Source organism: Archocentrus centrarchus, chromosome 23, assembly GCF_007364275.1.
Source record: "Archocentrus centrarchus isolate MPI-CPG fArcCen1 chromosome 23, fArcCen1, whole genome shotgun sequence".
In the NCBI taxonomy this organism is placed as follows: Eukaryota; Metazoa; Chordata; class Actinopteri; order Cichliformes; family Cichlidae; genus Archocentrus; species Archocentrus centrarchus.
The window spans coordinates 13,861,330-13,884,987 of NC_044368.1; the positions used below are offsets into that span (position 1 = coordinate 13,861,330).

The following is a 23,658-nucleotide window of genomic DNA, read 5'->3' on the forward strand; positions in this document are numbered from 1 at the left end:
AGTAGATAATCTTCAAAGAGTACAGCATGCTCTGTCCTTTTTTCCAGGAATCGAGCCACAAGCTGGGGGAATTGTTTTACACTCAGTAGGATTCCCCCCCCGCTCCCCATCAACCTGCATGGGGATTTTTATTTTAATTTCTCTCTGCCATATGAAATGCTTTTGGCATTAAAGGAGTGCCTTTAAAAAAAAAATAATAATAATGCTGCAAAGGCACAGCCATGATGAGTAACAAAAATATCGCTGCCAAACTAGAAATATGCTTGGCATTGTCACATTTTTGTGCCTTTTACAAATTTGTCTGTTTTTTCTTCTATTTGTTTTGGATGTAAGATGACTACATAATATGCTTTTGAATAAATTAACCCAAATACATTTTGCCTTAAAAAAAATAAATAAATAATTAAGCAGCAATTGAAAAACCTCTGGCACATATAAAGCACTGTGTAAAAGTCTTGAACCACCCCTCATTTATTTGTAATTTGCTTCCAACAAGCCAGACTTCTTGTAATTTTTTTGAAGTGATCACTTAACACTGAACTTTTGGAAACTTTTGGAGGGTCCTTCAAAAACCCTGGAAAACTATTCCTCAAGACTCTTTAAAGAAATTACAAGAAAGCTTTTCTAAGAGTTAGAATAGAAAGAATAAAGGTGATCATACTAAATACTGACTTTCAAGTTCATTATTTTTGCCTTATAACCCATATTTATATGGGTTATAAGGCCATATTTAACCCATATTTGCACATTTAAATAAATCGCTGCACCTATTTCCCATTTTAAGAGTAAAATCTAAAGAAATGAAGGGTGGCTCAAGACTTTTGCACAATGCAGTATGACATGATTTTGTCATTCGTATTTACTGAGAACACTTTATCGCAGCATCCCCTTCTCTCCTGCCACTCATTTCAGTCGTTCTCCTTTTCCACCTTATTTAATCTCTTTCCTCACATGAAATGGACTTCCTATCACAAAGACAAGTTCATTTAATATTCTGCCTCATTCCACCGCATTCGGGCGGATGCATTTAAGTCAGTCACTCACTTTCTCATCCGGCTTAGTTGTTTGCCAACTTCACTTCTTTTTCATTTGTGTGTTCATTTTCTATGAGATGAGTTGGGAAACAGTTTTATCCATCATCACTGGGAATCTTTTCTACTTTTTAGTATGCGCTCATTCTATATGCACAGAAATGAAACATGAAAAGTTATGGACTCAGTGGTCGATGCATCTTTAGAGGGTAATACTGACATTTTGCAGTACAGTTTTGTGTTAATGTTCAGTGCCTTTGTTTTGAACTATTTGTATACCCCAAAGAAACCCAGGTTTCCTGAAGAATTTCATGGTTGGTCGAGAGGAAAAGATTTTGAAGCGGCATGTGGACTATGGATTAATGGTCTCCAATGAAAATGAGCATTATTGAATTTTTCATTGATCGAAGCGCTCTTGAAGGCCAGACTCAGATTTCAGGTGGTTTAGGCCATATTTATCTCTCTCATTCTGACAATCATTATTGATGTTTGCCACAGAGAATCTAGTAATGCGAGCAGTTTTCAGGAAAAAAATATCTTAGTCAGATTTTACCATGTTTAAAAAATATACATAAAAATCCGATGAGTGCTATTTTGTGTCGTTTTTCAAATGGAGACAAAACACTTCCCTAACAACCAGAAGTTGCCAGGGGGTGTTGCCAAATGGTCTCTATGCCTGTGTGACTGAGACCTTAGGGTAGCAAGTTTAAAATATATTTTATTTGCACCAATATCAAAGACATCTGTGACTGGAAATGTCAATGTTTTTGCAGGTATTTAGCCAGAAAATATTAGTTCAAATTTGGAGCAGATAATGGTACTGAGTAAAAGTTCAAGAAAACAACAAATATTACAATTTATCTGATTAGTTTCATGCAAATCTGCCATATAAGCAATAAGTCAAAACTCTCCTGACATGCAGGAAACACAAGATTAATTCAAGGGACAAACAACCAGCTTGTGGTTATTGAGATAGTTAAGTCTTAACCAGTCAGTCAGCAACAAAAACAGAGAGTCACTAGCTTTGCTCGTCTACTCCACTCTGATAGGGTTCAGTTCTCCAAAACTGTAAGGAGAAAGATCGGGTCAGCACCACTAACAACAGCAAAGTCACCCATTGTTCACAGACAAAGGACTGTGACAAATCCCTCACAAAACCTTGTGTGTATTGCTCTCCAAAGTACAATAGAAGACAAGATTGTATGTCAGCTTCATTTCCACTGTCAAAGCTCTCACTGGCAAAGTGCAGTCTGAAAAGCAATTACGTTCATCGGGGAGACGTAGGCATGATTCAAAATTAATTCCTATTGTCAAGCAAATGGGGGGAACAGAGCTTTTTTCTTGTCTGCTTGACTCATTGAGATATGGAGTCAGCAGACATACTCAAATCAGTCATATATTTTTTTAGGAAATTCCTCACAGTTCTTTGTAATCTCTGGCATTTTTTTTTTTTTTTTGAGTATCACTTTTGTGCTTTTATCAGAGATTTTATAGTTATGTAAGTTACATCTGAACTTGGTCAGGGGAGAGTCAAGTAATTCTATGAATGGGAACTGATATGAGAAGGTGTTTTGAAGTGTTAGGTAGGTTCACAAGGTGCAGCTATTAATGGCATCTAGTAAGAGAGATGAGTCATCCCTGTCCTGGCAGGAGACACCCAGAGGTGCTTGTCACACTTTGGTTTGGATTTGTACTCTTTAGTTTGTTTTGTCTATCTTTCCTGTCCAGCATACACTTAGTAATAACATAGATCTTTTTGAGTTCTGACTCCTCAAAGGTATTGTTTAAAAATCAAATTACATAAGAACTTTATGTGTAATCATAAATAAATACAAAATGATGCCTATTTGAATGCATTCCAATTGGATGCATCCCCAATTTAAACTAGAGAATATACTGTACAGTAAGTGACCATTGGCTGCCCCCTGCTCCATGCTGTGCTGTGTGTACTACATACTCCATGTGTGTGATGGGTTAAATGCAGAGAATGAATCTCACTGCATGTATATGTATGTGACAAATAAAGCTCTTTCTTCTTTCTCAAAATGGTGAGTATAAAACATCCTCACCATGTTGGTGCACATCTCTATATACAGTTGTTCGTCTAGTTCTCAAATATGATTTTTGAATAAAATTCCAGTGCTTTTCAGCACCAACTGTAATTACTACATGAGGATTAATTGACATGCAGTCATTGTCAAATCACTGAAAATGCAGAAGTGTGCAAAAACAGTCATGAATCCAGTCACCTGACCCCAGCATAAATACTACATGCATAATACAATCACTATCAGAATCCCATCAGCCAGATCACAGTTGAAGGTTTTCAGGCTCAAGACTGTGATCAGATCTCATCCAGGTGTAAATCCAATCCTTGCAGGGTGATATTCCACACTGTGAAGAAGAAACATCAGGTAAGTCTGAGCAATTGAAAGGTCACCTAACGCTGCCACTTCCTGCTAACTCAAGCAAGATTAAGAAAAGCTCCTGGTTGCAGAAGTAATGCTAGAATGGTGAAGAAAAAAAGAGCTCTTCTTCCTTTGATGTGAGCCATGTTTCTTTACCCAATCAAATAACAAGAGTATATTTTAATATCAGGTGTGAACATATAGATGCAAGCATCGCAGGACAGTATCAAGAGATGTATCCAAGCACAGATCGCATGTTAACATCAGGTGCGCATCTCATCTCACTATCAAAGGCTATTAATTATTTGTCTTCACATTTTGTTTGCTTGCCCAATCAGTTATTTACAAGGAATGTAACAGCAAATACAAGAAAACTCAGTTATGCACAGTGCAGTGCAAAAGTCTTGCTAGTAAAATGGGAAATAGATGCAGTGATTTATAGAAACATGCAAACAGCATTGGCTGAAATGCAGCTTCAAACCAGTAACAGAGCCTCCACTGTGTTTTACACTCACTGTTGTACCGTTCTCCTAATCTCCTCTATACATTTTAATGACATTTTGAACCAAAATTTAAAAATTCTGAAGTATCACTCCTTAAGACCTGTTGCCACTGATTTTCAGTCCAGTTCTTGTTTAATTTGGCCCCAGCCTTTTCTCCCTGTTTCCCTTCCTTCAAAATGCCTTCTTAGCCATTTCTGATGAGGCTTCAGTGAACAGCAGATGGATTAACTTGTGCCGAGATATGCCAAGTTGTTCTAGAGTTACAGTGTTGTACAATATTGGTGCAAAACTATTAGCAGATTCAACAAAGGAAATAAGAACAAATTATGTGATTGTGCAACAGACTGCTAGTAACAAAGTTCATAAAGACACAAATTTAAAATTGATTCTTTTCTGTCTGTTATGTATAAGCACAACACTGGTTCATCCCTTGAGTTAGGTGCCTTTTTGGTTTGTTTGTTTGATTTGGAGGTCGGTTTTAAGTGACTTAACCAATAAAATTCTCTGAAAATGGTCACATACAATGGAGCGAATGTGAGTGAAAAAGCAGCCAATGTCCAAAGAAAAAGTTTGACAGACTTTCAGAAAACCTGGAAAAAACTATTGCTAAAGACCACTTTAAACAAATCACAAGTCTTGCTCCCAGGAAGCAAAATATAAAGAAATGAGGGGTAACTCAAGACAAAGTACTGTATTTGTAAAGTCTAAATCTTAAACCCAAGAAAGCCCATTAAAGGGTATGCCGCACATATGTGTCACGCACGTAATTCTAATCCAAATAAATCAGAGTGGCACAAAATGCTGAATATTCCCCCAAATCATTGCTCCTTTACTGTTCCCTCTTCATAGCTTAGTTTGCCAGCTAATATTTATACAGACACACGCCTGAGCAGATGTAGTGAGCTCTAATCACTTGCTAAGCACGCTACCATGTAGCAAACCATAAACGTCAAGGAGTTCTTTCCTTATTTCCCTCCCTCTACCATCACCGCATTTTTTATCCTCTGTTAGGGAGCATTAAGCCACATGTCGACTGCTATAAAAAGAGGGATGTCACAGTAACAGATGTATGTTTTTAGTTTTTTTAGTATCTTTGTTTTTTCAAATCCCCTTAATGTTTTATCTACCCTTTTTTTTTCTTTACCTTTTATCCTCTTTCCAGTTATATTTTCCCACAACAGCCCCCTCACCTCATTCTGAAAATATAGTTCCCGTTCCTCTGCTTCTCTTTATAAGATTTAGGGTATCTATCTTCTTCTAAAGCATATGCCAGATGGTACTACTATGCAGTCAGCACAGTAGCTATTAACAGCTGTGAATCAACTCAGCAGCTGCTTCTTAAGGTGTTAGCCACAGACTTGTCACCCTTGCACCTCATAATCTTGTCAGTGTATGACCTTAGAGTTGTGTTGCTAATCTGCCTCTCAGCGACAGATGTCCTGTTATGATACTAGAAGAGAAGGACAGTGAATTATAGTGTTATCTCTTGCTCCTCTATTAGTCAAATTAGGCATTTAGAGATCTATCAGCTTTATTTAGAAGGCACCACATCACTTGACTAATTGAGTTCAGGAGCAGACATGTGACACCTTCCAAAATCAGGTGAAATTCTTTCATGATTTCAACAACATATCAATATAATGGACTTAAGACTGCAAGCTACTAGTGCTGCACATGATATTTCAAAGACACACTTAAAATTTGGTGATCTATCTAAGCTGCAGAATTTGCCAACTATACCTTTGACTGGACCACTGCACCAGCATCTACCTGTAGACTTTAGGGGATTGTTTATTGATCACTCCCTGATGTAAAATGTTTGCTGGAAGTGATGACATCAGAGCATAGATGTGAATCTGTATTCTACTGCTTAATACATAATTTTAAACATGAAAAAATAAATAAATAAAGGAATCAGAGTATTTTTTAATCAGAGTATAGCATCAAGTCTTTTAAACTTCTGGGATATTGATCTGGTCAGTTAAGTAGAGAGGGTTGTTCACTTTCAGCTGCTTTGGTGTTAATGAAATTAACCATTGTACATAATTGTAGGGCTCTGGCAGTGCTCATCCTTTGTGCAAGGAGGAACGGGATGAGCACTGCCAGAGCCCTACAACATGACCTCCAGCAGCAGCCACTGGTATGAATGTCTCTGATCAAACTATCAGGACCAGACTTCATGAGGGTGACCTCAAGGCCCGACATCCTCTAGTGGGCCCTGTGCTCCCTGCCCAGTACTGTGGAGCCCGATTTGCATTTGACATAGAATACCAGAATTAGCAGGTCCACCACAGTGCCTTGTGCTTTTCACGGATGAGAGCAGGTTCACCCTTGAGAACATGTGAAAGGCAGGAGAGGGTCTGGGGAATCTGTGGAAAACATTATGCTGCCTGTAACACTGTTGAGCATGTCCGGTTTGGTGGTAGGTCAGTGATGGTCTGGGAAAGCATATCCATGGAGGGACGCATAGACCTCTACAGGTTAAGCAACAACACCCTGATTGCTGTCAGTTATTGTGATGAATTCCTTTGACCGATTGCCAGACCCTACAGTGGTCCAGTGGGTCCTGGGTTCCTCATGGTGCATGACAGTGACCAGCTTCATGTGGCAAGACTATGCAGGGAGTTCCTAGAGGAGGAAGGAATTGATACCATTGACTGGCCCCATGCTCACCTGACCTAAATCCAATAGAAAACCTCTGGGACATTATGTTTTGGTTCATCTGACCAGTTTACACCTTGGACTGTCCAGGAGATCAGTGATGCCCTGGTCCAGATCTGAGAGGAGATCCCCCAGGACACTATTCCTTGTCTCATTAGGAAAATGCCCTGTGTTTTTCTTTGCATTAAAATTAGGCTCTTAGTATCTTTTACTCATGAATATCTCCAGATAAATATACAAAAGGGCAGATCAGGTGGCCCAGCCTAACAAAGCACACAGCAAATGAAACCACGTTGTCAAGTCACAGTTAAGTTGTGACCGACAGAAAAGGTTTGCTGCACACAAAATGACAATCTACTATTTTAGGAAGAAATTGCATTCAGTCCACTGGGTGTTCTCATATTTTTAAAATACAACCCAACTTCCAAAACAGTCAACTGTGGCAAAATGTAAATGAAAACAAAATGCAATCATTTGCAAATTTCCTAAATCCATATTTTATTCACAATAGAACCTAGAAAACATATCAAATGTTTAAACTGAGACATTTTACTATGTCATGAAAAATATTAGCTCATTTTGAATTTAATGATATCTCTCAAAAAAAAAAAAAAAAGGTGGCATGGGGCAACATGACTGAGTAAGAAAACAGCCAATCCAAACTTTTGACTGGTAATATGTACAGAACTAGGTACAGAAATTAAAACCTGGGCCCTTTACAAAACAAAATAATAAGGGAAAACCAAATTGTCCTTAATCTCCTGAATTGTCCCTTTAAAGGGTGTTTGGTTAGGATGCAACCTTATCTTCCGGTCTTTTTTTCCTCTGAGTTGAGTAGAGTCAAAGTCATTTAGGTCAGGGAATGATCAGATAAGGGGATGATCTGATAGTGAGATAATTCAAAAACTGCAGTGGGGGAAACAAAACAGTCAAAGTTTGCAGCTTCACAAGTCTGGAGTGATTGCAAGCCTGGAGCATTCCAGTATTCTATGTGGAGAATCCTATGACTATAACAATAAAATGAAAACAAACAAAAGAACAAATTACACAACTAGACAAATCATCTACAAATTATTTCTTACTTTACCTCATTTTTCCAGCTGGGTTACACACAAATGCAGGTTAAAACTCTGTCATGTGATGAAAAATCCATATGTGAACATGACCCACAAACACCACCAAAGCTTATTTAAAATGGACTGAGGCAAGGTGGAAAACTGTTCAGATGGTCAGAGAAATCTACATTCTTAAGTTCTTTTTGGAAAATGTGGATGCTGCATCCTCCTGACTAAAGTGGGGAGGGACCATCCAGCTTGTTATTAGTGCTTCGTTCAAAAGCCTGCATCTTTGATGGTATGGGGGTGCATTAGTGCCTCAGGAATTGCCAGCTTGCACTGACAAGTGACCCCGGACTGGTGAGCAGCTAGAATCCTCTCTCAGACAAGAACGGGACAACATTCCTCTCCCAAAAGTCCAGAAACTGCCTCAGTTCCCAGACATTTGAAAAAGAGGGGAGGCCACACATTGGTAAACATGGTCCTGTCCCAACTTCTTTCAGATGTGTTGCTGCTCAAATTCAAAACGAGCTAACATATTTTTTTTTTAAATGTTAAATTTTCTCAGTTTAAACATGCGATATGGTTTCTATGGTCTGTTGTGAATAAAATATGGGTTTATGAGATTTGCTGATCATTCTGTTTTTATTTACATTTTACACAGCGTTCAAACATTTTTGGAATTGAAGTTGTGCATTTCATGTTTAAATTATTTCTGGAAAAAACATGAACAAATATCCACAGGCTAGAAGAAAAGGACACCAGCAATGCAAAAGCAAAGCCTCTGAATATAAGTCCTATTAACAGCGCCGAACTGCATATGCTCCTTTTGGGGCTCACAGATGCACACCTGTTAGTCACACACACACTAACAATACTGAGCACACCTCATCTTATTCACACCTTATGAGGTATAAAAAAAAAACAAGTTGGGTACTCTGCAGACAATGTCCTCTGTGTATGAGCATGCGGCATTGTGCAGGTATTTTGTGCTGTTTTTCATATTTAATGGAGCCTATTTACACTATGCATCACTGTGAGCCTTATGTTCAACATTTGGTTTCACTGAGAGCTCCCAATTTATCTATTTTAATTCTGCATCACTAATCAGACTCACAAAACTGGAAAAGTGCCCACACTGATGCCAGCCAGCTGTATCTTCAACAGGCATGCAAACATCTGTAAGAAGCAGGATCTGTATCACTGGTGAGTCTATTTAAGGTAATAGCTTCCCCTGGCACAAGCCATCTGACAGAGCTAATTACGATAAAGTCTCAGCTGGGAGGTTTCACGCACTGCTTGAGAAAACTTAAACACAGAAACTGGCTGTTTTTCACTGTTTTTCTTTCTTTGTTTTCCCTCTCAAATCACTGTTCCATTGCTTAAGCACTTGTAACTCCCAAATGTAGGCCTTGCTCATTAAGAGGATGGAAGCATTTCAGATTTCTCTTCTTCTTCCTCCTCCTCCTCCTCCTCCTCCTCCTCCTCTTCCTCAGCACAACAGTATGAGGAGCATTTGATTGACAGGTGGGACATTTCTGTTGGTGGCATTTCTCCCAGGTGTCCCGTTTCCTCACTGGGGTGTGTTTTTATGCAGAGACACACACACACACACACACACACACACACACACACACACACACACACACACACACACACACACACACGCACGGAGGACTGACAGAAGTAATTCTGCACACATTTTCACAAATAGGAATAACTAGAAGTGAACACAATACTGCAGACACTGCCAAAGGGAGACTGGAGAATTTCTGTCCCAAAAGACAAGATGTGAACATTGGGAACTGTGAAATGATGGGACACTAAAAATATAATAGGCAGAGGATCTGATATCACTACGGATAAACAGAGTTTCCATTATTTACTCCGTTTAATTTAGAAGAAGTTTTCACTTGCTGCTGTAGAACCTGGAAGGTTTTAGATTGAATTTGTTGTTCCCTCAATAACTCAGATCAATGTGTGTGTATACACACTGCTAAATATAAAGCTGCACTTGAAATAAGCAAATAAAGAGTAAGAACTGACACTCTCTGGAAGCCAGTAAATCCAATTAGGAAAGGCAACAGAGAAGAAAACAAAATGGAAAAAATAAGACAAAATTAAATAAACAGCATATTTAAATGAATAGATAAATAAAAAAAAATAAGATATGATGGTCTCCTTCTAAATACTTTAAAAAATGGATGATGGTATATTGTAAATCTATAAATTCAATTCAATTTTATTTATATATTTATATCACAATAGTCACCTCAAGGTGCTTTATATTGTAAGGTAAAAGCCCTGCAATAATTACAGAGAAAACCCAACGACCCCCTATGAGCAAGCATGTGACGACAGTGGGAATAAAAAAACTCCCTTATAACAGGAAGAAACCTTCGGCAGAACATGGGAGGGGAGGGGCAGCCAGTTGGGGCAGACGGGAGAGCGACAGGACAAAAGCCACACTGTGGAAGAGAGCCAGAGATAAATACTAACTAATGATTAAACGCATCATGGGAACCCTCAGCAGCCTAGACCTGCAGCATAACTAAGGGAGGGTTCAGGGTCACCCGATCCAGCCCTAACTTAAAACTTGATCAAAAAGGAACATTTTAAGCCTCATCTTAAAAATACAGAGGGTGTTTCAGATCTGCAAGGACCATATAAAATCTAGCATGGGCTGAAGACAGAGTCCATTTCATACTCTAAAATAATATGTTGGAAATAGTAAAGGCTTCCCTCAGTTTGTTGGTTTTATAGGAAGCACATTGTCATGAAACATGTATCTATCTCTTTATTATCTATTTATGTAGAGAGAGAAAGAGAGCGAGATCAGGCAGATAAAAAAAAAAGGCCAAGATTACTTCACACCCAAAATACTTTCATTTGTCACAACTTGTCCGATCATAATTTAGAGACTACAGCTGAGAACAGCAGGCAGGCATGTCAAGCTCTGATTTTCTTTGCATGTTGTGTCGGGGTGCTAGCAAAGTGATGCTAATTTGCATTTAAAGTGCTTTGAGAGAGGTGTCCTTTTTCAGTGTTGACAAAACAAAAAACACAAGTAAAAGTATAAGGAATGGCTTAAATGTGTTTCTTCCCGCTAAAGTTGGCAGTAACTCATCCAGCAAACCAGCTTACTAAAGGGCTTATAGTGTAATGCTAGACGTGAATGTCAGATGGGTGAAAATCGTATCACATGCGTATGCATAAATTCTAAGTTGACAAATACACATAAATTTACACTAATCAATAAAAATTAACACTTTATAATGAAAATACGGGAACCTGTCATCACTGACACAATTTAGAAAACTATAAAAACTAAATCAAGTGCACGTGATTTTCAGGAAGCCTCATTGCATTAACAAGGATATCATATGACCTGAGAACACTAGAACCTTCTCATATTTGGATGTATAGTGTATGGACTGTTCTGCCCATGCTTGCACATGGCTCCATGTGGAACAGACTTCCCACAGGAATTTCAAAAATCATGAGACTTTACAAAGCTAGAAAAGGATACTGAGAATATAGCCAAATAAAATTATGCAGAAATCAGGAGCAGTAATCAGAATGTGTAAGAGGCACTCCAACACTAATCAGAGCCATGGACAGTGCGCTATTTTCACAATTTAGCTCTGAGACACAGAAAAGTCCTTCACACTGGGCACATCTATGTAAATCTGAGTTTCTGTGACAGCTTAGACAGTGCAGAGGAGTGGAACAACGTCAATCCCTATGTGAAGAAGCATAACCTTTCTTGCACTTTGTCACAGAACTGTAATTTATAAATATTGGGAACACATTCTTTGGTCAGATAACACCAAGATAAATTTGTCTCAGATCTAAGAACAGTACTTGTGCTAAAAGTGGTCCAGAGTTGCATGATAAGATGACCATGAAGGGGAGCTCTGCCAAATTTAAATATGGGTTTTCATTTTTTCTTTGTTGTTTTTTTTGTTTAAATGAGTGCAGACCTGGAACTTTTTGAGTTTATTGCACATCAGAGCCTGGCCATCTAAATGGGAAACAAAGCCGTACAGCACCTTTCCTGCCAACCAAGAACACGGTGTGATCCAGCTTGACTAGAGTGAAAGGGAGATAAGGGAAAGGGGGTGGCGGGATTTAACAAAAGGGATTTTAAAGCATGAAATGATGTCTGAGAAGATGCCAAAGAGGAGAAGGTCAGAATAATCAAAATCTAAGAATATTTTCTTAAGGAAGGACTCCGAGGACTGTAAGTACAGTTAGAAATAAGTGTCAGATTTATATGTCAGGTAACTTTAATTCATTTGTCCACAGACTTTCTAGTTTGCAAACACACACTGCTATTGTGATTTAAGCTGTATCGTAGAAAAGCTGCTGTGCTGCTTTGTCCTTGTTTGACATACGAGGATGCAACGCTTGTGTGCATGCATGTCACAGTGTGCATCCATTCATTTGGAGGGTCAGAGCTTCTGAAAGAGCACTGATGGGAGCAATGGTTGATTTGTTTGTCTGTAAGGTTTAAATATAAAAATAATTTCTACACCATTAAATGGAAAGAGATGTGATTAGAGTCATTTTCTTCAGCCACCCTGCTTCCTACTGTATTCCAGCGGCCGCATTGGTAGCAATCTGAATGTAGTCACTGAATGAATTAGCAGGGGACAATGTGGATTACTGCCTGGAAAGCATTTCTGCACTGCTGTGAAATGCTGCTGTGAAAATGGAAGCAAATAACATAAAAAAATATAATAAAAGAGAATATATTAAAGGGGAAAATAGTATTTATTTCTATTAATGAGGAAAATTAATTAGGAAATGACAGGTGTTTTATTTAGTAAATTGTTAAGTCATATAACCAGCGTTAAAGTGTGTGCAGCCACAAAGGTCATTAGGTGCTCTTTTACCTAACAAGGTCCCACTGGAATAATTCCTAATCAGGTCACCTTTAAAAAAATCCATAATTTAAAGGTAAAGTCAATGCAAGAAAAGGCAACACATCCTTCCCTTTGTGTTCTACAGTACACTGCCTTCACTGTGGGCTGCCCTAAAATCTGTTATGTCAGGGTGCTTGATTAATTGTAATACAACACAAAGATAACAACAAACTTTTTTTTTTTCATTCATAAAAACGTGATATATACTGTTCAAAACACTGTGACAATAATTGGCCAGGCTGTGCACAAGGCACACACTGTTTTGTTTGTGCTGTTTTGTACTTGTGTCAAGCTGTGCTTCACAGTGAAGTGTGAGCTCTGGGGATGTGCACTCACAGTGGAAGGATCATGATCTGAAATAACCGGAATTTGCACCCTAATCTAAAATTATGTGCATGTTCTAGTGGGCGTGTGAGGGAAGTGCCTGATTGAGTTGCTTAATAAAATGAAATTTGCAGGTTTTTATTCAGAACACCTCTGAAAAGTTCTCATCCAGCATCTTTACTATCTATTGTCCAAGTTTTCACAAGAAGTATTACTCTTTGAACAAAATTATTTATTTCATTCTGATTCATGGTTGGATGATTATTAGTCTTCCCCACCTGTGCGTGGACACTTTTTGTCAGTCTGATTCACTGCTAATTAATCACACCAAATCCATCCTGTACACAGACCAGCTGCATCACTCACCGACAAAGCGGCAATGAGGTCAAAACATCCACCATCTGGTTTCTCTCAGGAAATATTAGAGGACTCTCACACAGTCTAACAAGGGGGATGACAAACAAGAGTCAAAGAATGCAGCTCTATATCCCTTGACAGTTATGCATTTTATTAAGAGGTACTGACATCTGCTTCACACGGGGTTTTCCAACAATTCCCAAAGTGACTGCTAATGAGTGATGCAGAAACTTGCAGGACTTTCTTAAATCAAAAAACAAGCAAACAAAAATATTGGCTTCTGACAATATGGCAGCCTTATTAATGCACAAGATTAAGTCAGAAATTCAATCTGGTGAAAACCATAAATATATGTTTATTCTGTTGAGCAGAAAAAGTGAAAAACAATGTCTCACACAGCCTTTGTTTTAAGTTTGCCTTTTCAAGGTTTCAAATAGTTATGTGTGAGGTAAATGTATTGTTTGGTATGTATAAGTAGCACAACTTCCAATAATGCATCAAGGAAGACAACTCTGTTTTTCCCAGAAAAAGATTACCCAGAATTCCCTTGAGTCTCAGCTTTCAGAAGCAGGGCTCTGCCACTCCAGGCAGTTCTCTTAGCCACTCTCCTGCTAACATACATATACATACTATATGCATATTGATATGTAGCAGTGGGGCTGGTGATTCAAAATATATATGGCTACATATTGCTACTTTCTTACGGTCAAGATAAATTGAGCAGTAACGCTATGGCTTTTCTTAAAAAGAGCCACTGTGATTGTGGAGAGGAATGATGAATACACTGTCGGGCATAACATTATGACCACTGACTGGTGAAGTGGATAACACTGATTATCTCTTCATCATGGCACCTGTTAGTGGGTGGGATATATTAGGGAGCAAGTGAACATTTTGTTCTCAAAGTTGATGTGTTAGAAGCAGGAAAAATGGGCAAGAGTAGGGATTTGAGCGAGTTTGACAAGGGCCAAACTGTGACGGTCAGACGACTGGGTCAGAGTATTTCCAAAACTGCAGCTCTTGTGGGGTGTTTCCAGTCTGTAGTAGTCAGCATCTGTCAAAAGTGGTCCAAGAAAGGAACAGCGGTGAACCAGCTACATCATTTACACGTGTGAGGAGCGAAGGCTGACCTGTGTGGTCTGCAGCTCAAATTGCAGAAAAAATTAATGCTGGTTCTGATACAAAGGTGTCAGAATACACAGTGCATTGCAGTTTGGTGTGTATGAGGCTGCATAGCCACTGAACAGTCAGGGTGCCCATGCTGACCACTGTCACCTGCCAAGAGCAACAACAAGGGACACATGAGCATCAGAACTGGACCACGGAGCAATGGAAGAAGGTGGCCTGGTCTGATGAAACACATTTTCTTTTGCATCACGTGGATAGCTGGGTGCATTGCTTACCTGAGGAACACCTGGCACCAGGATGCACTACGGGAAGAAGGCAAGTTGGTAGAGGGAATGAGATAGTTTGGGCAATGTTTTGCTGGGAAACCTTGGGTCCTGCTATCCACGTACCACCTAGCTAAGCATTGTTGCAGACCATGTACACCCTTTCATGGAAACAGTATTCCCTGATGGTTGTGCCCTATTTGAGCAGGATAATGCACCCTGCCACAAAGCAAAAATGGTTCAGGAATGGTCTGAGGAGCACAACGAGTTTGAGGTGTTGACTTGGCCTCCAAATTCCCCGGATCTCAATCCAATCAAGCCTCCGTGGAATGTACTGGACAAACTTACAGGACTTGAAGGATCTGTTGTTAACATCTGGGTACCAGATGGGTCAGGGCTGTTTTGGCAGCAAAAGGGGAACCAACACAATACTAGACAGGTGGTCTAATGTTACGGCCAATATACATATATCGTTGTATATCTAAAACCTGTCAACATGCAGTATATTTTCAGCTTTGGTACTTTGAATGAATTGGCCCTTTAAATAGCCTAGAGGGAGAGATCACTTTGTATCTGAAAGGAAACTTAGCCTCTGTGAAGCTTGAAGTCCCACAGCCCAATATTAATATCCCAATTAATTAATTAATTAATTCTCAAGCTATCTGTTACCATGTTTTCTGATAAGACAGCTGCTGTGGGAGAAATTACTGAACTGTAAAACTGTGACTTTGTCATAGCTTACCTTAGGTCACTGAGGTCATTGACACATTCAACAAAAGCTGGGGTCACAGAAAGACTTCTGGTCTTATAGAAGTCTATGGGAAAATGGCTTTCTGTCTTGACCTTTGCAAACACTTTCCTGTGGGCTATGGCCAACTTGTATACTATCTATGGTTTATCAAACTTCCAGAATACAGTGGAAGAAATTTGATTGAATAGACAAGTGCAGCGTAGGTTAAGGGAGGATCAACCTTTGTGTCCAATTTACATGTCCTGGCCAGTAACAGATCAGCATTAAGAAACAACAACAACAAGAAAAAATGGGCAAGAAAGGGATAGAAGAGGTCCCACTTCTGTTCCCTGCATCCTCTCACACTGCCCACTGGAGCATCTTCAGGCAACAAGTGCCATGCCACCTGTTGCCTGCAGGTGTCACTGTTTAGGCATTTAAATCAAAATTTTAAAAGTCGATTCTTCCCAAAGATACACAACATTTATTTTTTTATTAATGAAACCGAGATTTGCTAATGTCACTTTCTGGTCACTTACTGTTTTAAATATATATTTTTCTATCTTAAATATATATTTTTCTATCTGTTTAGAGATGTTACCATATCAAGTTCAATTATGAGTAATGATGAGAGAAATACATTCATGTTAGTGGGATGGCTACAGGAATAGCAAAATTAGTTTGTTAGGCAAGTGACCACTTTTATTTCATTGTAATTATTTTTCTATTATTTTATTATTTATTTATTTTGTATATTTTAACCACACATTGACTTTTACCATTTACAGAAACTTCTGTAAATGGTAAAATGTAAATGGATAATATACTGGCAGAAAATTTCCAGTACATTTTCTGTTTTTTTTTTTGTTTTTTTTAACAGTGATAAATACTGACTAGAGTGCCATATTTTATTCATGGTCACCACTGATATGTTTGACTTTAACCTACTGCTCCACCAGCAGGCCATTGTTTGTGGCTTTCTGTAGTATACGTAGCTACGAGGAAGCCAAAAACTCCAGAACAGGTTTAGTTTGTGTGATTATTTTGAATCAAACTAGGAATCCTTGAAACACGAGCTACTGATGCGCTCCTGGTAGAAGTACACATGAATCACTCTCTTGGGGTGTACACTAGAACTGCCAATCCTGTCTGAAAATGTTAGCATTTGGCTTACAAATAAGCTCCAGTGGGTGTGGGGTCATGTTGCAGACTTCAAGTCTTACCTAAGCCTTTTTGAATTAAATAAACAGGTAGGAGTTTAGTGTTTTGTTTAAGGGCATGTGGGATTTTGAAGTTAGAAAACAATGAAAATAACAATAAAAGCTGCAGAAACTGTACTTGGGATTTTACGTTGTGGAAAAAGGCCTCCACTACCAGGTTACTGATTTTTGCCACACATATGCTTTGTCATCAAGGGAGATTTCTGTGGCCTCCAGAAGAGACTGCAGTCACTGTAACTATAACACTCGCTAAATTTCACACCTTTCCTTGTAACATCTGTCTGTACCCCACACCATCCTCCTGTAAAAGATGTGATTTGTCCTTTCACTTTGCCTTTAGCAGTATCGATTTCTCCTCCTCAAAAAGAATGGATGCACTGATGCAGTTCACTGTTTTTTAGTTCTTGTGTATTTCTGAAGTTTGGACATCGTGTTGTTGCAGGTGTATAGCGAGGGGAATTTTTCTCTCTAATATCTATCAATTTCACTCAACTATTTCCACTCTCTTTTGTCTTCTGGCAGGTTTCCCCATCATCGTACCGCTAAATGATGCTTGCAGGAGAAAAATACTAAAAATAAAAAATGTGTTTAAACTGATATAAAAGCTTACCTTTTTATAACTCGTTTTTCAAAAGCATGACAACAAAATCTACACATTTGCAAAACATTCCTTTATTATAAATAAATCTCCTTTTTGTATAAAAACTGGCATGCTTCAACCATGGCATTTTACAGGTTCACAACCCAAGGCTACAACCCAGATAGCCAAGACAGCAGGAGAAAACACACTCATCTCATTATGCAAGGGCGATCCATCAGACAACGGTGAGACAAGAATGAAAAAATCGTCACGACCACAAAAATACCTACAAGTAGAGAATAACAACAAACATGTTTGAGTCTCATAGATTTTCTCTTACATTTCTCTTTTTAAATATCTTTTAAAATGTAATTTGTTAAATCTCTTTTTCAGCCCCACCTTTGCCCTTTAGATATAATTTCTACACATTTTCTGAGTTTTTTTTATTACTTTTTTCTTTTTTTTATGATTTTTAGTTTTAGTTTTTATAAGTTTTAATAGTTACTCTGTCCACCACAGTCTGGTGCCACTTTTTTCATGTTGTTTCTTTTTTTTTTTTCTTTTTTTTTTAAACAGGTAAGTTCATGGTAGGACCAATGAGCTGTGAACAGCAGGAAAGCAGGCACACTGACTGGCTGTTTATGTGGTCCCACCTCTGTGATTTGATGGGGAACAATACAAAATGTCTCATGCTTGGATTCCATTGGGCGCTCCTATCAGTCCATTCTCCACTTTCTTCAGCCAATCAGTTGAGTGACAGCTGCTTCTTCCCCTTGGCCCTGCCCCCCAACAACACATCCCCTCTCCTATCCAACCCCCCCCCCCCCTCTTCTTCTTCATCTTCTTGTCTGGTCCCTTCACATGGCATGATTGCTGTAGCTGACATATGTCATCTTAGTTGATGAAGCTGTGTAAAGGGGTAAATAAATAAGGTGGAGGTACAAAGAAGTATGTTGGGGAGACAGGATTGAAGATGTAAAAAGAAAAAAAAACATGAAGGGAAAATTGGCACAGAAATGTAACAAGCAACATAATAAAAGTGAAGAGACAAATGCGAGGAATGGAAAAGGGCAGGGGAAAAGAAAAAAAGGAGAAAGAACAGATTAGAAAACAGTGTCACATCAACAGTCCACCGCAGATGTTGGGGCTTTTTGTTAAACCGCGATGTCTTGTGTCCCCTCAAGCATGCTGGGGTAAATGTCAATATTGTTGCCGCAGAGCGAGGCTCTAACAGCACCACAGTTACACACTGATGGAATTATTTTTTCCCCTCTCACTTGTTTTCATGCTGCCCCATAATACCTAGATGATAAATAATAATGCTTAATAATAAAAAAAAGTAAAAATAGTAATAATAATTATTAGAACACCAACAAAAATAGCAAAAATCAAAATCTAGACAGCTTTAAACTTGTAATCTTTCAGTCCAAATTGTTTCCTGGAAGGCTGAACTTATTTATAAACTTTTTGCAAAGAGAAGCATTTAAATAGATGACTAAGCAGCAACTGATTGCTAAATGAATGAACTGTGACCTGCTTCCCTCACTGATGCTAATAAAGTGCTGACAGAAAAGGAGGGTTTGGCTTCGCAGTTCTGAAACCTATTATACACCTGCACGCAGAACTCACAAACTCCACACAAAGAAGTGTTAATAATCCCTCAGCGTGCTCACGAGATTTCAGTCAAACACAAACACGTGCAAACCAGGAGAAAGTGATGCACGCACACTGCAGGACACGAGGAGACGTTAACGCTTCCCCTTTGAATTTCATCTGCAAATTGTTAACACAAAGACACAGAACAGAGTCTTTATGTGACTTTAAACAGTGCCATGCAAAAAAATAAATAAATAAATAAAACTCATGCAACAAACGAATTTTCAAATAAAGGAAAACAAAATATTGATGTGAACAGTATCTGAGCATAATGTCCATGTGACAGAATATTTTATCTGTTTGTTTTTATGATGATCTATCACGGCGTGCAATTAACAAAATATAAATGGATTATCCACAAGCTGGGTGGTTGGTAAATGATTTGGTTGCTTCTAAATGAGCTCACACAAACGGCTGCCAGGCTGCCTCATAAACACATTATGCTATACTTGATGTTTTTCAATTATGGCAAACTCTATAGTGATTCAAACCAACTTAGCTTGAAAATGATGTGCGTTTCTCAAAGCACGCTGCTAAACATTACTTTGTTGGTTTCTAATCATTTCTATTCTGCTAGTGTTCATATTCCCAATTTCTTGACCAATCTAGATGTGTTCAACCTTGGTGATGCTTTTTTTTTGTGTGAGATACACCTAAAGTTGATTTTGTTTTCAATATGACACAGCTGTATAAAGTTTATATGTATAATTATAAAACTTTGGTGTTCTCTTACTCACTGTTGGTCTCCATGCTCTCACACAGTTCAGTCTTAACCTCCCCATTTGGGCGGTCTCCTCCCTTCTGGGTCAGTTTTCCTGACATGGTGGCTGCTGTCACAATTGCCTGCACAATTGTTTATTTATAATGAGAAGAGGAAAATGGGAAGAGAAAAATATCTAAATTATGGTTTCTCCCTTAAAACTCTCTTGTTAGATTGATCAGCCTTATTTCAGAATATATACTGTTTAACATCAGCTTTGGGAAGCATTATGGAAACATAAGAGAGTAAAGTCCACGTCACCTTGAAGCTCCGTTTTCGTTTGGGTACGTTCTGCTCGGGGTGGAAGAGGATGATGTAGACCTTGGGCATGTAGAGCATCCCCAGAGACACAGAGGCAGACAGGCTCAGAGAGATGGTCAGGGTCGTAGTTTGGATATACATCTACAATGATAAAGAGAGAAACAGAGAGGGGGAGAGTCATTTATCACATTTCAAGTTGTCAGAAATAGTCCGTTTAATCGTCCAGTGTCAGAGTATATCTAATGAAAGGAAGAGGAGGAAGTCAGATGGAAAGCAGGGGTGGGGGGGGAGGACATAAAGGATAGTCTAACAAGGGTGATACTAGCAGAAAATTTGTGAAGTGACAGCTACGGCGACACACAGGCAGGTATATAAAACAATATATGAATGATGGTGCCAATGAAGTTGCTTAATTGCCCGTGTGCTGTGGAGCTTGTCTCCTTGTCTAAAAGTCTAAAGTGATTCTCTGTGTTTTTGTCAAAAAAAAAAAAAAAAACACCAGATGAGTGGGGGTTTATGACATCAGTTGAGAAGATGAGGGAAATTACACAAAATTGACTTTCAGACAACTTTTCCTGAGAGTTTTGACAACATTTTGTCTGATATCAGATGCAACTGTGAACTTGTTTCACGCTGTTCCCATCTTCAGTTTTGTTTTGTCTCTAAACATTTGCAAGGGGACAACAAATCCCCCTGAAGCAGATGCTGTTTTAGGTCAGCACTGGCATGCATAGCATACCCACCACTCTTATTCTGAGGGAGTTTTTGAAGAACAGAGCAGAGCAAAATAACATTTCAGCAAGTGGAAAGGATGTTTTTCATCTTACAATGCAAATTATTTAACTGTGTGGAATACATATTTATTATATATAATATTTATTTTATATGGCTTTATAATATATAGATATATTAGATCTGGGTCCTGGAAGGGTGAAGTTTGGCATCCTATAGGAGCAGAACAGAAAACTTTGAGTTGTTGGCAAACTCAGTGGATTTCTATATTTATTCAGTTGTGAGTGTGCTGAAGTGTCACACAGACAGACAAGCATCCAGAAACTGTCCTAGGTCGCAAGTACTGGTGGACTGAAGGACAGATATGATGACATTTACTTTAGACAGAGAGTCAAAATTTGACTGTTCTATTAAACCACACTGATTCTGCTGAGTAAGCTGAAGCAGAATTATGAAGAAAGAAGAAGAGAGTTCAGGCAGACACACATTAACACACTGAAACACACTGAAACACACTGCAATGGACTAAGCACTAGTTCTTAGTGGGTCCTTAGTGAGTAGTTTGGAGGAGGACAGATGTAATGACAGGCTTCACCCACAGCTCTGACACAGCTGACAAGTTCTCAAGACAAAGGGCTTATCAGGGCCAGCAGTGTAGTAGAAGGATTGGTGAAGGTAGAGTACGGTAAAAATGCAACAAGGAAAAGTAGGAGAGTCTGGGAGACAGAAGGGACAGAGGGAGGGAAAAACATGACAAAAAATTGATGTTTAGGGATGTGGCAAGAAAGAAGATGTGGAGAAGAATGTGCATCACAGGCCAACTGATCAAATGAGAAAGAGAGAGTGGCCAGCAAGACCACAGCAGCCACCGCTGTCAAGAAGTGCACACAAGGACTGAATCAGGCAGTATCAGTAACTACAGCCTGACAAGAAGCCGAAAAATAAAGAAGATAGACAAACTAAGACTGTACAGTGTAGTAAACACCACAGTACTACTGCAGTTTTTACTCAAGATAGTGTTTGAGACAAAGCTGTTCACTTCATCCCACTGTGAGAACAAGATCACATTTCATGCCATGTATCTGCAACAGTGACAATGTGATTTAATAATATACAGAAATGCTGATTTACAATCATAGGAAGTCATTCTTTTAATATCACGCTGCTAAACAGAAAGCTACCGAGCCGCCATGCCAACATGCAGTATTTATTTAAAAGAAAAACATAATGCATACATGAGATATGCCCTGAAAATCTATAACAATGAAAAAAAAACAGGTCCTATAAATTGTGGGGGAGGAAACAGCAGTGGGGTAATGATGGGACGGAGCTGAATTCAGTTTCATTGTTGGCCGTAAACGTCTTAAAAAGCCTCTAGAACAGGCAGCACAAAGCAATTTGTCAAAAACAAATGGGACTGGAAATGTACACGACATTAAGGATAAATGGTCTCTTAGTCAAAAGCCCTGGGCTGCCCTAACCTACCCTTTTCAGAAATTAATAATTTTGTGTTTTTTAAAGGAAGTAAGGTCTGCAGTAACACAGTCTGAAAGAATGGGATCGCAAATACAAGCAGCAGAAGTGAGCTTCTACTACTCCTCCGCACTGAAAGGAGCAAGCTGAGGTGGTTCGGGCATCTGAGTGGGATGCCTCCTGGATGCCTCCTAGGTGACAGGGTTCAGACATGTCCTACAGGGAAGAGGCCTCCAAGCAGACCCAGGACATGCCGGAGAGATTATGTCTCTCGGCTGGCTTGGGAACTTCTCGCTGTCCCCCTGGAGGAGCTGGAGGTGGCGGCTGCTGCCCCTGTGACCGAGATAAGTGGCAGAAAATGGATGGATGGTGTTTCATGTCTACACAAATCCTGACCAGATCTCTTGACTCTGATATAAAAAGAACTCATTGGCTGAAGGGATTTAAGTCTTCAACAATCTAATTAAATTCTTTTGGTGATAATACCTAAGTCATGGCAGTCTTCTTAACAGCTGACTGTAAAATAGTGGATGCCCTGGTGAATTAAGCACACAGAGACACATTTGTATATTTATGAATGCATTTGTAGGCCCCTGATTATTACATTAAAGTCTTTGCCCTAAAACATGTATTTGAAGAAACCAAAATGTTGCAACATAAATAAGGAAAATCATAATGGTGCCCCTGTAATTTTAATAACCCAAACTCAAATTAGTCTACAAAAATATACAATAGAAGAACAGTCACGCCTGCCTGAAGGTGTAAATTAACTGAAATGACAGTAGCTAAAGCATAAGGGGACTGCATGGTCAATGCAAAAGCACAAACATGACCTACACATGTAAAGTCAAACATGAATTTGCATGAAGAGAACATAATATTAACTTAACATGAAAATTATTATTCCTCTGGGTGACCTTCCTGGAAAAAAAGAAAATTACCCTCCCCGCAGCTCCATTACAGCCTCTGATTGCAGTTATTACCCCCACAGCTACACGCAAACACTCAAACACAGCAGAACACGTCCAATCGGGATGGAAGTTCACAGTTGTGTGAGAGGCGTCGTCGATTAAACAAAAGAAACGCAGTCATGAAAGAAAATTGCAAGAGGGAATTTGTAGCTTCGTTTACACTTTGCCATATTGTTTCTTTTTCAAATCTCCTGCCAACAAATTGTCTTTAATTGAATTGTACTGATACAGGGAACAGTAACTTGCTATATCTGAGAAGAACAGATGGAGATGGAAAAACATATTTTCACTTGGAGAGAGAGAGAGAGAGAGAGAGAGAGAGAGGGGAATAAATCGAAAAGAAAAGGACCGCGAGAGCAAATGACAAAAAAAAAGAAAAAAAGGCAGAATAAGTGTGAGAGGAAAAGATTTATTCCCTTAAGCGGTGAACTTGCTCTTACTGAAACAGCAGAGAGTCTGCTGATAGCCACTTCCATTACATCTAGCCTTTGGTCCAAAGTTGTGACCTCCTGCTGTTATTTACACAAAGACTCGCATTCACATACACAAACTGAGAAGTGAAATCGTCATCCTCTACGTTGTTGTCACACTTGACACAGGCTGAAATGCGTGCACCA

At 39.0% G+C, this 23,658-nt stretch overlaps 1 protein-coding gene across 1 annotated transcript in view; it reads right to left on the reverse strand.

The window, feature by feature from the left end:
- Nucleotides 1-18,021: 18,021 nt before the first annotated feature.
- Nucleotides 18,022-23,658, reverse strand: part of grm8a (glutamate receptor, metabotropic 8a) — a 266,173-nt gene continuing 260,536 nt past the window's right edge. The window contains exons 11-13 of the mRNA XM_030720317.1: nucleotides 19,866-20,006; nucleotides 19,582-19,687; nucleotides 18,022-18,095 (exon numbers count right to left, since the gene is read on the reverse strand). Coding sequence (XP_030576177.1) covers nucleotides 18,046-18,095; nucleotides 19,582-19,687; nucleotides 19,866-20,006 — 297 coding nt within the window. The 3' untranslated portion in view covers nucleotides 18,022-18,045. The remainder of the gene's footprint in view (nucleotides 18,096-19,581; nucleotides 19,688-19,865; nucleotides 20,007-23,658) is intronic.